The sequence below is a fragment of the Arachis hypogaea genome, chromosome 9 (genome assembly GCF_003086295.3).
Source record: "Arachis hypogaea cultivar Tifrunner chromosome 9, arahy.Tifrunner.gnm2.J5K5, whole genome shotgun sequence".
NCBI classification, from domain to species: domain Eukaryota; kingdom Viridiplantae; phylum Streptophyta; class Magnoliopsida; order Fabales; family Fabaceae; genus Arachis; species Arachis hypogaea.
Window position 1 is genome coordinate 114,115,302 of NC_092044.1, and position 16,752 is coordinate 114,132,053.

Sequence of the window (16,752 nt, forward strand, 5' to 3'; positions counted from 1 at the left end):
TAGAATTTAATCCAAATATTAAAAATTAAAATAATAATTTACCCAAAATAATAAGTGTGTTTAAGTAGTAGTCCTCACATGAACTCAAAAGTCTCTTCCAATAACTCGCAAGAGGAATGGAATATTGATGTGGATCTTATTCAATTCTTTACGTAATAATAATACAATTACTTTCATCTATTCTTTTAACGCAGAGTTTAATTAATACCCTCGATTGGAATCTTTCCCTTTTGTCTGTTTTTCCATTGTTGAAATTACAGTGTGATGGATAACAGACAAGAATGAATAGCTTCAAAAATGAAAAGATGCCACCGGCCAATTTAGATGAATGGGGCCATAGAAAGAGAAATGAACTATGTGGAGATGGAGAAGGCAAAAGCAATTAAAAAGAACAAAATATATGAAAAATAGTTAGCACATTTGATAAAAAATAAAATGATCTCGTATCATACAAAGTATGCTTAGATTCGAATAAAAAAACTAAAACTTTAATGGACCAGAAAAAAGAAAAAATAAAGAAGAAAATAGGCAAGGCAACTAAGGAGAAAACAAATGGTGGCAGCAGACAAGAGGGTTCAATTAGGATACAAAAGAAAAACATGGTGCCAACATATTGGCCCATAAATTTTTGTCCCTATGCTTACTTTGTCAATTAGAGACCACTATCATCCAACTAGCAAAGTTAGATAAGGCGTGAGAATGATGATTTGGTAGATTTCTAATTACACTTTTTTGGTTCTGAATCACTATTTTTTATTCAATTGGCATATTAATTTACTACTGTGACACTTAATATTTAAGGGGGTAGCAAGGCTAGCATGGAAAGGAGCAATGTCTCGTCAATAATGACAAATTCATATTTATAAATTATTCCATAGACGGTAATTGATTATGCGTGTGGAATAATTGGACCTATGAATTAGTGGATCATTTTGGAGTTTTAGTGAATGAAATAAGCAGTGCCAATAGCTCATCTAGTTAATGATATCATGCACCTCGTAAATGAACTTCCTTTTCTTGCTGATTTTAGGGTCATTTATCATTAGTGATGAAGAAAGCCCAATTATAAATTTGAATGTTATTATATATTATTTTGGTTCACAGTGAGTAAAGTATTTATAAAGTGTCTACCTAATAGTTGGTTGGCGTTAAGTATTTTCAAGTTCAACCGGTAATTCACCTGAACTATTTTTATAAAGTTGTGAATTGTTATATAAAGTAAAAAAGGAGTGACAGAATGAAAGTAGCAAGCTCAAATAGACATGTCGAATTAACGAAACTAAAAGTTCATTGAGCTGTAAATCTGACAAGGAAGTTGGATTTATGAATGCTTGCCAAATCGTACATGATGTGACCACATAAAAGAGGATGAACGAGACTTCACACACTTAACAATCATTCTTTATCGATTTACATCATGTTAATCCTCCGTGTATTTATCCACACTTTTAATTAAATTTTCAAGGTTTATGCTAAGTTTTAATAAATCCACTCCAAATCTCCAATACCAATAATTAGAGAACAGCATTGCATAATCCCTCTTTTCAGAATGACATCACGCACACTTAATGTGTCACACTAATTAACTTTTTCCACCCCTGAAAATATACCCATTAGGCTTTAGCCAAAGCATGATAGTGGTCCTCCCCCCAACATTCCAATGGCCATAATTTAGATGCCATTTACATCCCAAATTACATTATCACCAAAATGACATAAAAAAGTTTAAAGGGTCAATCTAGCACCACAACCTTACAAAAGTGAGGAAAGATAAAAAAAGACAACAAGACATCACCTAACTTGGTTCATTGAGCACTGTCCTTTTCACCTTCATTTTGTGTTTTTCAACTTAGAGCTGTTAATCAAAGGATTGGAAATCCATCTATACTCATAAATCATAAGCTAGAGAATTTACAACAGGTAATGGTAAGGAATGGATCTGAAAGCCGCCAATTTCACTATACAATTCGCCACTTCTACAAAAAGTTGAACCCTATTCTAATATTCCCTCTATTCTAGTATTACTTGATTAATAAATAATTGCACACAATTCTTACCAGTTACTACTAGCCAAGCTGCCCCACCCATTTCTCCTATTGTAATCGATATAGATCTAGACTTTGAAAGTGAGATCCTGAAATTCCATGGGTTCCACATGAGGATGATCATAAGTGATCTTTTGAAGAAGGGATCCATGGGCCTGAGCATCAAAGCTGGCATGGACACTGTAAAAAACATAGAAAAGTACAGCAAGAGCAGAAAAGAAGGCGAAGCGAAGATAGGATGGGCCATCAAGAGAACCAAGCAAGAAAACGTTGAGGAAGATTGAGAAGGATGGAATCCATGGCATGAGTGGGACACCCCAGAATTCTGGCTTCCTTGCTTGAGGGACCATGCACTGAAACACTTGCAGAATTCCAACGGCAATCACAGCGCACCCACTTAGCAACCCTGCTTTGGCATTCCCTGTTGGTACGAACTTCCATATAAGAGTGAAGATTATGCTTGTCATGGAAAATGAGCAGAGGAAGGACATTGTAGGCCATGGATTCGTTGTTCCAATTGCCACGTATCGTCTGTAGATTACTGCGTTTGCCACCATGTAGAACACAAACAGTGTGCCTATGGAAACCAGGTTCAGCAGCACGTCTAGCTCTGTGAAAACTGCTATTGCCGCTGTGAATATCCCTGAAGAATATAACATAATATGCGAATTACTATAATGCGTATAATTGCAGTTTAGATAAGTCAAAATGCACTACTAGAAAGGCATATAAAATTATGGAAATCCATGATTAACTTTAAACTAGCTAGAGGGGTAAGGCTAATGATCGGTCAATGATTCCAATCAAGAAGAATATAATACTGGGTTCAATAGTGGACATGGAATCAATGGAGACCACTAATTATTATCATCCATTGGGAAAATGCATTATTGTTCTTTTCTCACGAGTTGAAATTAATAAGGGAGGGTTGTCAACTTGTCATTGTCCACATCCATGTACAGGATTGCAACAGTTGTCATAATCGTTCAATCCCTATCCGGTCAAGATACTGTTACCAAAATACATGATGATGATTTCATGGCGTGGGGACCATGCTCTATAACTCTACGACTACGAGGTATAGCAAAACATGGCAGTGCTATAGGTATTACAGCCCCCTTGCCTTGCCTTTACAGTATGGCAAAACCCAAAAGTAACGCCACTTTGAACCAACTATCCCATATCTCTCTTTATTCTCTCAATTTATATTATTAATGTACTTGTTTTCACTCGCATTTTCTTGGTAGCGTTATTTCCACACTACCACTCCTTCATTAGCATCTGATTGTATTAATTAAACATCAAATCATGCTTAACTTAAACCACATTATAATATTATACACTATGTGAAAAGAATGCTCTAACTCTAACCATCCATCAGAAAGGGACCAGCCAAATATCCTGAATTGAATTATATGGCACCCAAAGATACAAGATAAAAACCCCAACATCGTTTGTTTAGACAAAATGACGTCCCATTCACATGATATTGATCTTATCACAAGCACAAGGCAACAAAATCATAACCACGAAAATCCCAGACCCAATTTCATGATAGTGGGTCCAACACAATCTCCACTCTCCCTCCGTAATAAGTAATCATCAACTCACGTCCTCAAATGGGATCCACATCCATTCACGCACGCCACACAGACACGTTGATTAAATAAAATGAATCACAACATTATCACGAGGATATGAAATTACGGCTTATTTAGTAGTAATAAGTATTAAGTATTAAGGGAAGGTAAAGAAAGAATACTGACCAAGAAAAGCGGAGGCGTTGACAGGGGTGTTAGTTTTAGGGTGGACCCTGGCGAACCAAGTGGGGACCACGCCAGACCGTCCGATGACGCACATGTAACGGGCCTGACCAAGCATTGCAACTAACAGCGACGTCAAGATCCCGAAGCTGGCCCCCACTCCTATCACCCGCGACACCCATTTCCCACTGAACGCCGCCGAAAACGGCGCTTCCGCATCGATCTGCGTGCACCATCATCACTCACCCTCCGTACCATTTCCAAAAAATATTATTAAATAAATAAAATAAATGATATTATTAACTACCAAGTCGTATGGGAGAAGTTTGGACATGGATGCTGCCATGAGGCAATAGAGAACAGTGACAATAGCCACCGACCCTGACACACCGATCGGTATGTCCTTCACTGGTTCCTTCACTTCTTCAGCCATCGTCGATACGGCGTCGTATCCAATGTAACTCATGTAAACCGCTGAAGCCCCCACGAACACACCCGAAGCACCGTGCGGAAAGAATCCTGACGGATACTTCTCCGGCTCACTCGGCTCCGTGAAATTCTTCCAGCTTCCTCTCCAAAACCCCATCACTATCACGAATGCTATGAACACAATGTGTAACGCCGTCAATATTATATTCACCACTGAGCTCTCCCTGGTGCTGTCATTTTCTCATAGTAATAATGTTAGAATACTGAATGAGTTGTGAATGAATGAATGAATGAAGGAATGAAGGAATTGAAGGAACCTGTAGCAGATGACGAGGGTCATGAGGAGAACGACGGCGACAGCCACCAGGTCTATCTGGTTGAAGCCTTTAGGGAGATACGGCACCGTCAGCCTCCACTTGCTGGAGGAGATGCCGATTGCGGTGCCGAGGTAAGACGTGAAACCTCTAGCAACGGCCGCATTCGACATCACGTAGTCCATCACGAGGTTCGCTCCAGTCAGGAACGCCGCGAATTCGCCGAATGTCACGCGGAGGTAGCTGAAGGCGCCGCCCGCCACTGGCATGTCGACGGCGAACTCTGTGTAGCAGAAGGCGGAGAGAAGAGCGCAGAGGCCTGCAATTGCGTAGGAGAGGACAACGGCGGGACCAGCGTAGAGGTGAGCGGCGCGTCCGGTGGTGACGAAGACGCCGGCGCCAACCATGCCGCCGACGCCGAGGGCGACGAGGTCGTACCAGCGGAGAGTGCGGCGCATGTGGGAGCCGGATCGGGCGCGGAGGCGGGTCATCTCGTCGTAGGAGGTGGATACTGAGACGGCACGGGTAGCAAGGCGAGAAGGAGTGTGAGAGAGCGCGTGTAGATACGCGCTAAAACTGGAGAAGGAAGAAGACGCAGAAGCAGAAGTGGCATCGCCGCTTCCGCTGGCCATTGCGCTTTGTGTGAGTAACTGTTTCTCTGCCAATTAAGAAAAAGAAAAAGAAAAAAGAAAGATAGAGAGATAGTTAGTGTGTTAGTGACTTATTATTATTTGTAATGGGTGCGGTGAGAGAGGCGAGAGGGGATTTTATAAGCTGCAAAACTTTGCTTAGTAGTGGACTCAACTATTGCCCCATCCATCATCCATCATTATTCTTAATATTACCACATTATTCTAACAAAATATTTTATAGGAATATCTACTCTGATAACATTTACATTTTTAAATTAACAACAGTTGACCATCATTAGGCAAAATAATTAATATGTACTTTGTGATGAATTTTAAAATGGAAAGTTGTTTGGAATCAAATAATGTGAGTTATACTTCATGCTACTAGTTTATTACAAAATTAAAACAACAATTATATCTGGATCATAGTATAATAATATAATAATATGACAATTTGAACTCAAATTCTATCACACTCCTCCCCCTTAAAACGAATAGAAGAGGAAGCAGATACACAAACAAGTGAACAGAAAAATCGAACACTTAACTTAATCTACTAAATACTAATTAAAGCCGCTGTCATTAGATGCCAAAAGAAACATCAATCCAAATAAAGAAAATAAAATCAACAATAAATACTATTTATTTTGATAGGAAGAAAAAGAAAATGATGATGCGATTTTAAAGAGGCATCATAGCAATCGATATCATAATATCATCGATGAAATCTATGAACCCAAAAATATGTTGTCTCGCGTTGAGGAAGAACGTGACATATGTCCAGCAGGAAGATTGGCAGCATGTTTATTGGGGTTTCTGTTCTTAGAAAATGGAAGCCCAAAAGAGAATTCAGCAAATTAAATTTGTGGTTATTTTGAGTTTTACTTTCTATTATTTTTCAATCTACTCATGTGTGTTTTTAAATCATTAATAATCCATAAAATCTTAAAATCATATCAGATAAAGGTAGAAATAATAATAATAATAATAATAATAATAATAATAATAATAATAATAATAATAATAATATGAGTGTGTTTGTATTACTAATTTCAACATTTTTTTCGTAATAAAATTGAAAAGATTTTAATGTACTAGTGTGTAATCTTTAAAAGAATCAGTATTTTTTAGAGGTAGAAACATGTTACATCTTATTTTTAATAGGACAAATCTGTAATAAGTATGTTGACCTAAACTTAATCTCTAGTATAAATTTTTTAATGTATATTAAGTTTGGTTTATTGTCAAATTTGATCTGATTTAAAATTTATCAATAGACCTATTTTTTTAAATAAATAATTAAATTTAAAGTATAATTTAGTTTTTTAAAATTATAAAATATAAAATAATAAATTTATAGACAATATTAATAAAAAATTTAGATATATCATAAAAATTTATCAATAACTATCATTGATTAAAAAATTATAATGCATATGAATATAGTCTTGACTATTTTCAAAATATGTAATATATTAAAATAAAAGTCTTTATCAATATCGAGAACCGTAACAAACTAACTAAACCTAATATTAAATAAAAATTAATAACTACTGAAATCAAAACAAACTAAAGGAGATATTGGATAATAAATCGATGAGACTTGCTATATATATATATATATATATATATATATATATATATATATATATATATATATATATATATATATATATATATATATATATATATAAGTTTTTTTGGTATATAAATCTATACAAATCAGTCCAAACCTAACAAAATAACTCTAAATTTAAAGAGCGTGTAAATATGTGCTTCTTCAACTTTGAATAGCGCAAAATTAAAAACGGTTCTTCTTCAATATTTGTATTCCACGTTCTTCTTCCTTCCCCTTCTCCTTCTTCTTTGCGTTTCTCCTCATTTTTTTTCGCATTCCTTCTTCTTCGCGTTTTCATCCTCATCGTGGTTCTTTTTATTATTGCTGCATTTTTTTCCTCCTCATCTTTCTATTGATTTTACAACATTATGTATTTTTTTATTGGATTTTTTCTTCCAAAAAGAATTATAAGAAACGAAATAAGAAGATAAGGCAGAAGAAGCAATAAAAGATGAAGAGAAAGAAAAGGAAGAGTTTTGAATTATGCAGAACTTATCAGAATAATAATATACTCAAATATCTTCGGGTTACACCCAAATATCTTCGGATTACACCCAAATTTGCTGCAAATAAAACAAAATGTTTCCTCTAATGCTGCATTTTCTTCTTCTTCTTTTTTTTTATTTCTTTCTTTTTTTTTAGTTAAATGAATGTAAGCTCATCCTCTTCTAAGTAATTTTGCAACATTACGTGTTTTTTCTTCTTCTTTGTTTGATTTTTTGTTTTAATTCTTGTTAAGAGAGTAAAACAAAAAGAAATTTGAGAAGGTAAAACAAAAAAGAAAAGATAAATAAGAAAAAAAGAAAAAGAAGATGGTGATGATGATGATGATAAAAAAAAGAAGCAGTAAATTAAAAGATGAAGAGGAGGAAGAGAACGAGTTTTGAATTATGCAGAACTTATCAGAATAAAAATACACCCAAATATCATCATATTACACCTAAATATCTTTGTATTGCACCCAAATTTGTTGCAAATACAGAAAAATATTTTCTCAAATGCTACATTTTTTCTTCTTCTTTCTTTCTTTTAGTTAAATGAATGTAAGTTCATCATCTTTTAAGTAATTTTGCAGCATTATGTGTTTCTTCTTTTTTTATTTGATTTTTTTGTTTTTATTCTTATTAAGAGAGTAAAATAAGAAAAAGCTCGAGAAGATAAAACAAAAAGAAAAAGATGAATAAGAAAAGAAGAAGAAGAAGATGGTGATGATGATAAAAAAAAGAAACAATAGAAGATGAGAAGGAAGAGTTTTGAATTATATAGAACTTAATAGAATAAAAATACACTCAAAATTCTTAAAATACATCCAAATATCTTTGTGATACACCCAAATTTGCTGCAAATACAGAAAAATATTTTCTCTAATACTACTTTTTTTTCTTCTGAATTGAATCACACCTCAGCTACTTAATTAGATTCAAAACAATAAAAGGAGGAGAAGAAATTCTAATGAAAAATGAAAGAGGGGGAGGAGGAGGAGGAGGAAGAGGTGGTGTTGATAACGACGATAACAAAAAAGAAAAAGAAGAAAAAGAAGAAAAAGAAGAAGAAGAACATGCAATAACAACACAAAGCGCGTAAATATAAATGATTTGTATAAAAAAACGCTTGTACGTGAAAAATAATTCTATTAACCCTCCGAATTTAAAAATAATTTAATCTTTTTGTTCCAACACCTTAAAAAAAATCACATATACACATTACATATCATTATATTTTTACACAATATAAATGCAACAAATATTTTTTTTATTAATACAAAAGAGAATATTCAAAATAAAATTGTGGTCATCATAATCTTAATATAAATTATATGATACTTTATTATATTCATATATTATAAAAATTTAACTTTGTTATTTTAACTACTCACATCATACCATGCCAATACTAATATTTTCATATTTAAAAAAAAAAATTCTAACGTGTATATTTAGTAAAAGAAAATATTAGAAAGTTAATTTTGATTTTTAATTTTTTTTAGTTATATTTGTTGCGAAGCCATTTTCTTTCACAAATAAGAGATTTAATAGACTCTTAATTTAATCAAAAACGATATTTATCAATAACTCTTTTTTTTAATATTATATAAAAATTCCAAAATTACCTTTTGAAACAAGAATTGTCATTTTAGATAAAATCTTAAACTTTAAGCTATTATTTTTTTATCACTTTAAATCGCTGAAAAAACTTAAAATTATCCTTAGAAATGTAAATACTCTCATCAAAATAAATCTCTAGTTAATTAGAAGAAGAAACATTAATATTTTAAAATTAATCAGATTAAAAAGAGAAGCATGTAGACCATTAATGTTAGCTCCAATTATTGTCACACTATAATATTTTTCAGCATATTTAAAATGGAATCTAAATAAAATTAAGATATAAGAAGAAAACAAGGGATCAGAAGAGTATTATTGAAATGGATGGTTAGGAGAAGAGGAGAGTGAAGGAAAGGTGTGAAGAGGACCACTTGGATGCATGCATGGTTTAATTGCATATATATAAAATAATGCATATAATGTGCAGGTAATAAATAATAAAGTTTCCGTGCCTTTAGCTTTTGAAAAAACCGAAACCGAATGGAACATTGACTGAGATCAACTCCAACTCGATCTCAATGACGCTAAATTCCTCTCTAACCTGAAAATGTGACATATATTTTGTATAAATAATATATACGTGGTGCTGATTCTATATATTGTAATCTCATTTTATTATATATTTTGAAAGTTGGAAATTTCCATTTAGTCCATTCTTGTTAAAATTGAGGGGTGAGGGGCATATAATATAAAAAAGTGAGAAAAGAACCTTTATTTTTGTAGAGAGGAGTGAGAGTGAAGATAAAGACGATTAACGTGGAAGATTTTATTCGATAAATCATTTTTTATGGAGTGAGATTCTTAGTGTGTGTGCACCAATATTCACATTTTTTTCCCCTTTCGCTTTAATTATTAAAAACAAAGTTACATTACAATTAAATATTATTATTTTAAATTAGTATTTAACCAAAATAATTTATATGTATATATAGTCATTTATACATAATAAATATATAATTTATATTTTTTAAAAAACATATATATAAATTAATAAAACTTATTTATTAAAAAATTAATATTTATATTGAACAAATAATAATCAAAATAAAAAAATGATGTCTCCAAAAGTTTTTCAATTATTATTAATTAACATTAACTACGAATTATATAAATATGTATATTTTTTTTCCTTGATAAATATAGCATCATCATCGTCTGATCAGAGGGCAGAGGCGTGTGTGAGTAAAGGCACTACTAATTAATAAGCGGTGGAAGAACGTATTGCAATTGCATATTCATTTATTATTAATTTATTATTATTGTCTCCTCTAACACATATACATTGTGCTGTTTTGACTTAAACTCACTAATGGATTTAAATAGCCTTGCTCGTGTTTACATTGCTTTGAATTTTTTCTATTATTAGTTGTATTCTACTCTGAATTTATTAACTATATATGTGGCCTCTGCTTTTGTTTCATATATGTATTGTATACCAAACTTCTGGAGGGAACTCAGGAAGCTTGTCGCATATGGGGATGATAATAAAATTTGATAGGTAAAAGCTAAGTGATAAAAACGTTATATGTATATTTTTATGCATATTATCCAATTTTGATATTAAAAATAAAAGATGATAGAAAAAAATTTTACATTATAAAAAATGTAAAAAAATATATATACATTAAAACAGTATAAATATCGTTTTTCCATATATATATATAAAAGACGAAGAGATGGTGGTGGAAAGGAATATTTTCCTTTTGCATGAGCGTGCTGGAAATCATGGTCATGCATGTAGTAAACTGTAAAAGTGTAAAACAATTACATCTTTTGAAGCAAATGTATATATATTATATGTTAAAAGTGCGTTTGAAACTATATCTTTAATAATAATAATAATAATAATAATAATAATAATAATAAATATATTTTTATTATTATTGTTATTATTATTATTATTATTATTATTTATATAAAAATCAGACCCAATAAAGATAAAAAATCTAGAGATGACCTTCACATATACCTAACATCTTTAAAAGAGGTACTTCTCCAAGTAAATAACTGTTTCTTTGAATCTTTCTAATTATCTCTATTACCTAACAAATTTCATTGAAAGAAGGAACAGTTATCTATGAATAAAGGTAGAACCACTTCTGATCCCCATCTTCTCATAAAGACGGCAGAATTTTAAAACCAAACAAGTCAAACGCTGCCTCAAAAGAATTCTAAAAATCAATATACCCTTGAAACAACAATAATAATAATGTGGGAATTATATTATGATTCATAAGTCAATGCATGGTGATGATCAAAAGATGTAATTGAGTTATGACAAAGAATTGACGTTTAATTTGTATAGAGGTGATTGTTACCCAACAAATAATTTTATTGTTTGTGATTTATGGGTAATAAGTTTGGCATTTTCTTTTTAATTTCATACATGGCTTAATTTGTCGTAACTCAACTATGCTTAAAGTTTTAGACTTCAAATGAATATGCATGTTTAAGCATAATTATGCTCTCATCACAGATCAAACAATGCAACAGGAATTGAAAGTACCTTAATAGTATATATAGTTAAGGCATATTACAGGGTTCATCTATGCTATTACCATTATTCTATATTGAACAGAAGAGAAATAGTTTATTTGTACGAAATAAAAAAGGTTATGAAGGCATTAATTCCGGGGCATAAAGGCAGTGACTTCAATCGTACTATGCTACTAAATATGTATGGCATCATAATTTGGGAAGGGTGTGAGTAGATTCCAAAATTTCTAATATTTGCATGTTCATCGAAATGGGACTAAGAATAATGAAAGCTGTGGAGACTAACGATGACATCCATATCCCTCATTTGGTACCAACCAAGACAAAGAAAAGCTGATGACAAACACTGCCACTAAAAATTGAATTGAATTGAATTCATTCACATGCATGATGAGGCCATCATGAAATTGAAGACTCATGAGAATTCTCACTCACCCAAATAAAGCATTCAATTCCCATTACAATATTATGCCGATTCCTATACGCTTCACAACCTGGGTTTCTTTTAATTTGCCTCCATCCAATACATCTTTTGTTTTCCTACTAGGTTCAGTTAATATATATGTCTTGACATGATAAGATTAAAGTAAAGACTCAAGTACATTTAGATGATGTGATAGATTTAATTAAGTAGATATTTAATTATTTTTAATTATTTACTTTATACAAAAATAATTCCATGTGTTAGAAACAAGAGACTAAACTGAAGAAAGTATTTATGTATTATTGAGTGTAGTCAAGTTGTCTATTCAAGTTATCTATAATAATACAATATAGAAGGATATTTATAGGTGCTAAGAGAATCGAAATAATAAAGACGTAATATCCTATAATAAAATTCAGATATACTAAATAATGCTAATTGATCCTAATTATATTTTAATAATAGGTAAATTCTTATTTTATTAATTTTTATTTTAAATATCTTATTTTAAAGAATATATTTTTAAATTTAAATTTTGTATATTTTCTATAAAAAAATTTCAATATTACTCTCCAAAATGAGATATGAGAATTACTATTGTATGCTGTTTTAGCTTTTTGGTTTGGAGCAACCGTAGTTTACATCTTTAAATTATACTTGATGTAGATAAACATTTAGTTTTTGCTATATAAATATCTCACTGTTCGAAATATAAATTTTCTAGTCATCATCAGGTATTTTCAACCCACCTTCACAAATTGAATACACACGATTAAGCAACAATATGAGAGTACTAAAATAATATTAAAATGTTAAAAATAAAGTGAATTCTTTTTATTATATTCCTCTTTTAGATAAAGAGTAACTTACTCTCAATAAATTAACAAGTCATAACTTAAATGACATAGTTTTTTCATATTCACGTGAAGGCTGCGAGTTCGAATCTCACTCCTAATTTTAAAAAAATATAAGAATTATATGAAAAATCTTATTTTATATTTTTTTATTTTTTTTTTTTAAATCACGCATATATTAATCAGATCTAACAATATGAACAAAAAAAAAACTGAAAAACTAAAAAAAGCAAATAAAAAGAAAAACCAAAATGTTGAACTAGTTTTTCCATTGAAGGCAAAATGCATGCACAGGGTATGTAGAAAATTGTGTGATTTTGTACGTATCAAATTAGTTATCCCAGGAATAGGATTACGAACGGGAAAAGAGTATAAAAATCAAATGCTACCATTTAGGAAAGAAAAAAAAAACGGTACAAGAAATGGCATATATTCCACACTCCTTCTCATTACTAATGTTTTATGAAACTCATAACTATGTATATGTTTATCAGGTTTAGTAGTAGAACACACATTTAAAATTAAAAATTAGATAAAGTTAATTGAGTCAGGAAAAATTTTATCGTTTTTGATGGAGTTAATATAAAAATCGTGTGATTTGTAGATATAAAGTTCAAGTATTTATTTAAAACTTGATATTATTTTGCTTCTAGGATTTTTTTATTTTTTATTTTTTGTCTTGCCTTCTAGTTTATTTAGTATTTGATATATCGAAGCTATTCAGAGATCCAACATCTTGTTGCTCGTATGTTTTTTTGGCTCATTATTTAACACTTAACAATGGATCATACCTGTAGTAGTGTTGTTTTACAGCCCTGAAAAAATAAAAGTTTAGCAAAATATTTAGCATTAATTTTATTTTGGGTATCATAAATGGGCCCAATATCTATGGGTCGAACCTTGGTAGCTATTTATTTGAATTTATCAAGAAAACAAAAAAGCTTCCTTATGCTCTTGGGTCGACAAATGAATAAGTGTCAGTAGTCAGTGCCACTTAAGTTCTTCAAACAAAATGGCTAATTGTGATTTGGGTTGGGCTTTGTCCTAGTCCACAGCGAAATCCAAAAAATAATTGCTCAATGGTAATTCATTTGGCAAACAACTTAGAAGAGAAGAAACACGTTTAAACTTATTGAAAGTTTCAATTTTTGGTTTGACAAATTTTTTATTCATGAACGTATGAGTGATTTTATATTCAAAATCACGTTTACAAGAAGCAACAAATTTGTCTGTGTTTCACCCACGGATTTTTAGCCATCAACATTCCATATTTATTTACCTTTTACCAACTTTATCCTTTATGAATGTTATTGTATTATTTATGAAATTCTTATTATTTCTGTTTATATGAACTCTCTTTTTCTATTATTTATTATGTTTATTTCTTGTTAATTATTTATTTGACATTATACATTTTTATAATTGTGATCTTTTTGTATTATTTTTATTATCTTTTTATAATATAATTTATTGATCTTAGTAGGCAAAGTAAATTAAACAAAAAATTAATCGTAAATAATAATAATAATAGTAAAAAATTATAGCCTAAAAAAGTACTAAGAGTACTAAAAATATACTATATAAAAAATATCATCAAATTTTTTTTGATTTATTTCAATCACTACCAAAATAAATATTTATTTTTTTATTATTCTTAGTACTCTCTAAAATTTATATTTTGTTAGTTTTAATTAAAAATATATTTTTTCAATTTTTATATGTTATTTTTATTTTAGTATATAAATATTAATTTTTTTATAAAATTAATAAATAAGATTTATCTAAATATTTAAATTAAAATGATAAGATAATGTACAAAAATTATTTAAGTTGATATCTATTTTTGTAATTTTTTATCTAAAAGTGATTTTGAGTAGTGTAATCCAAACAATATTTATTTTATTATAATTCATTTTGATATAAAAATTGTCAAATATAAATCACTTTAACACAAACTTACTTTTCATCAAAATCAAGTTTACAAAATCAATTTTATACAAATTTTCGTTTGAAAACTAAAATCCAAACACACACAAAATAGTAGATAGAAACACTTAAAATATTATGTATGTGAATATGTATGTAGTGTAAGTGAGTTTATAATATTATAGTACTTAGGATTAAAAGTTATCTCTTCTATTTGACAAAAAAAATTATGTTAAAATAGCATTAAAAAAATAAAATAAATAAAAATTCATATAAAGATGTCTTTATATAAAATTAATAGTTAAAAATTGTTTAATGACAATTTAATTAAACATATTAAATTATTTAATATTTTTTAATTATTAATTTTATACGAAAATAACTATATGTCTGTATAAAAATGAGATAGACAAAAAGAGAAAAAGAAAATATTATTACTTATTTGGTGTGGTCTATAATATCTAATTCTCTATGAGCAAAAGAAAATGTTGTATTGAAGATTGGCAAAAACCAAAATGCCTTGAAAAGAAAGATAACGGCTCATGAGTGGTGATTGCCGAAGAAGACGTGTGATTCAAAGGTTCAGGTAAAGTTATGGTCCTCCATATATTCCGGGATTTAGTTAAAGGTCAAAGAGGCTGCTTTCTTATTACAAACTTTTAAATTCTTCATTCTTCTTGTTTTCCTTTAAATACACGTATGACACATGAATTTTCTTTTATTCTTTGGATTTATGCATGCTTCGTACTCCTCTTCTTTGGTTACTTATACATGACATTGTGCAATATTTATTATATTCTCCATTGTGTTGTCTTTTAGTATTCCAACCTACAATTTGAAGCATTTGAGTAAAGCCAGCCACTTGAAGCACACAATTTTGGCGGCAACCCTTCATGATGAAGTGATCCCTTTCTAAATAATAGAACCTTAAACCAACCTAACATAAAGTGTTACATCTTTTGTATTTGCGTGGACTAATTGTCATTAATTAATGTTAAAATAGCTAACAATTCTAAGCTAAATACTTAAATGAACATTGTTTAAAAGAGAAGTACAGTGTTAGAGACCAACAATTTTTGTAATTTGTAGTCATTAAGTAGCTATTAATAATGTTTTTAATGGTGTAAGATTACTCATTTTTCTTTTGCTGGTTACATGTTTGCTAAAATTTAATAAAATTACTACCCCTTAGACTTTTTCTATTTAAAATGTGTACTAAAAGTGTTTGATACAGGTTGTGAGATGAATTGGAGACTTGTAGATCAAGACGGTTGTAGAATGTCTTTTTGGAGCGGCGAAAAGCGATACCACACTTTGACGCTCAAATTTTAAAAAATATAAAAGGTATAAAATGAATGACCTATTTGAAATTTTTTTTGGCTTTTTTATATAATCAGTAATAATTATTTTATCTTATTTTATTTGGTTAAGATAAAAAAATATTTAAATTCGAATATTAGTCAAAGATCGTAAGATTAGACCATTAAAAGAAGTTAAATCTTTAATAATCGGATTAGATTTTGATGTGAGATCCGGGAGTGAGATCGGTAACAAAATGTTTTTACAAGTGAAATTAGCATGGCATAGATTCCTACTCTACTTCCTTAGTTCCTAGTTCCTACCCTATTTTAATTTAAGGGAAGAATTAAATTGCTCATATTACCTAATGATTTTGTCCATTCTACACATGAAAATGGTGGGTGCCGAATTTTGTGTAGGATGGTTTGTAATAATAGTCAAATTCTCTTTTGAGAACTAGTACTACTAATAGGGGGTATAAATTCCTAATTCATGTAAGAATAGTTCAACTATCCTAAATTGATATGACCGAATCTCAATCAAAATCGTGTTCGCTATTTTCACCACTTAGCTCTCATCATATCAATATGAATATCACCTCTTTCGGTCTCCATCAACTACTTTGCCATTTCACTTCACCAATCACATATATAAACCACGCTCAAATATCTGCAGTACATATAACAGTGTACCCACTACCCACATTCATTCAAATCATAGAGAAACGGATAATAAACATAGGCATTCAGGTGCAGTTAACTTTATGTAAAATTGATAAATAAAAATTATTACATGAGTTAATAAATTTAATTAAATTGTCATGATGGTTTTCAATTATCAAATTATG

General features: G+C 30.2%; 1 protein-coding gene across 1 annotated transcript; it reads right to left on the reverse strand.

Moving 5' to 3' along the window:
- Nucleotides 1-1,571: 1,571 nt before the first annotated feature.
- Nucleotides 1,572-5,316, reverse strand: LOC112712136 (cationic amino acid transporter 7, chloroplastic). Its single transcript, XM_025764936.3, has 4 exons — nucleotides 4,555-5,316; nucleotides 4,116-4,467; nucleotides 3,812-4,031; nucleotides 1,572-2,688 (listed from the first exon to the last, which is right to left on the reverse strand). The coding sequence occupies exons 1-4, from the start codon at nucleotides 5,181-5,183 to the stop codon at nucleotides 2,114-2,116; spliced, it is 1,776 nt and encodes a 591-aa protein (XP_025620721.1). The 5' UTR covers nucleotides 5,184-5,316; the 3' UTR covers nucleotides 1,572-2,113.
- Between the last annotated feature and the right edge of the window lie 11,436 nt (nucleotides 5,317-16,752).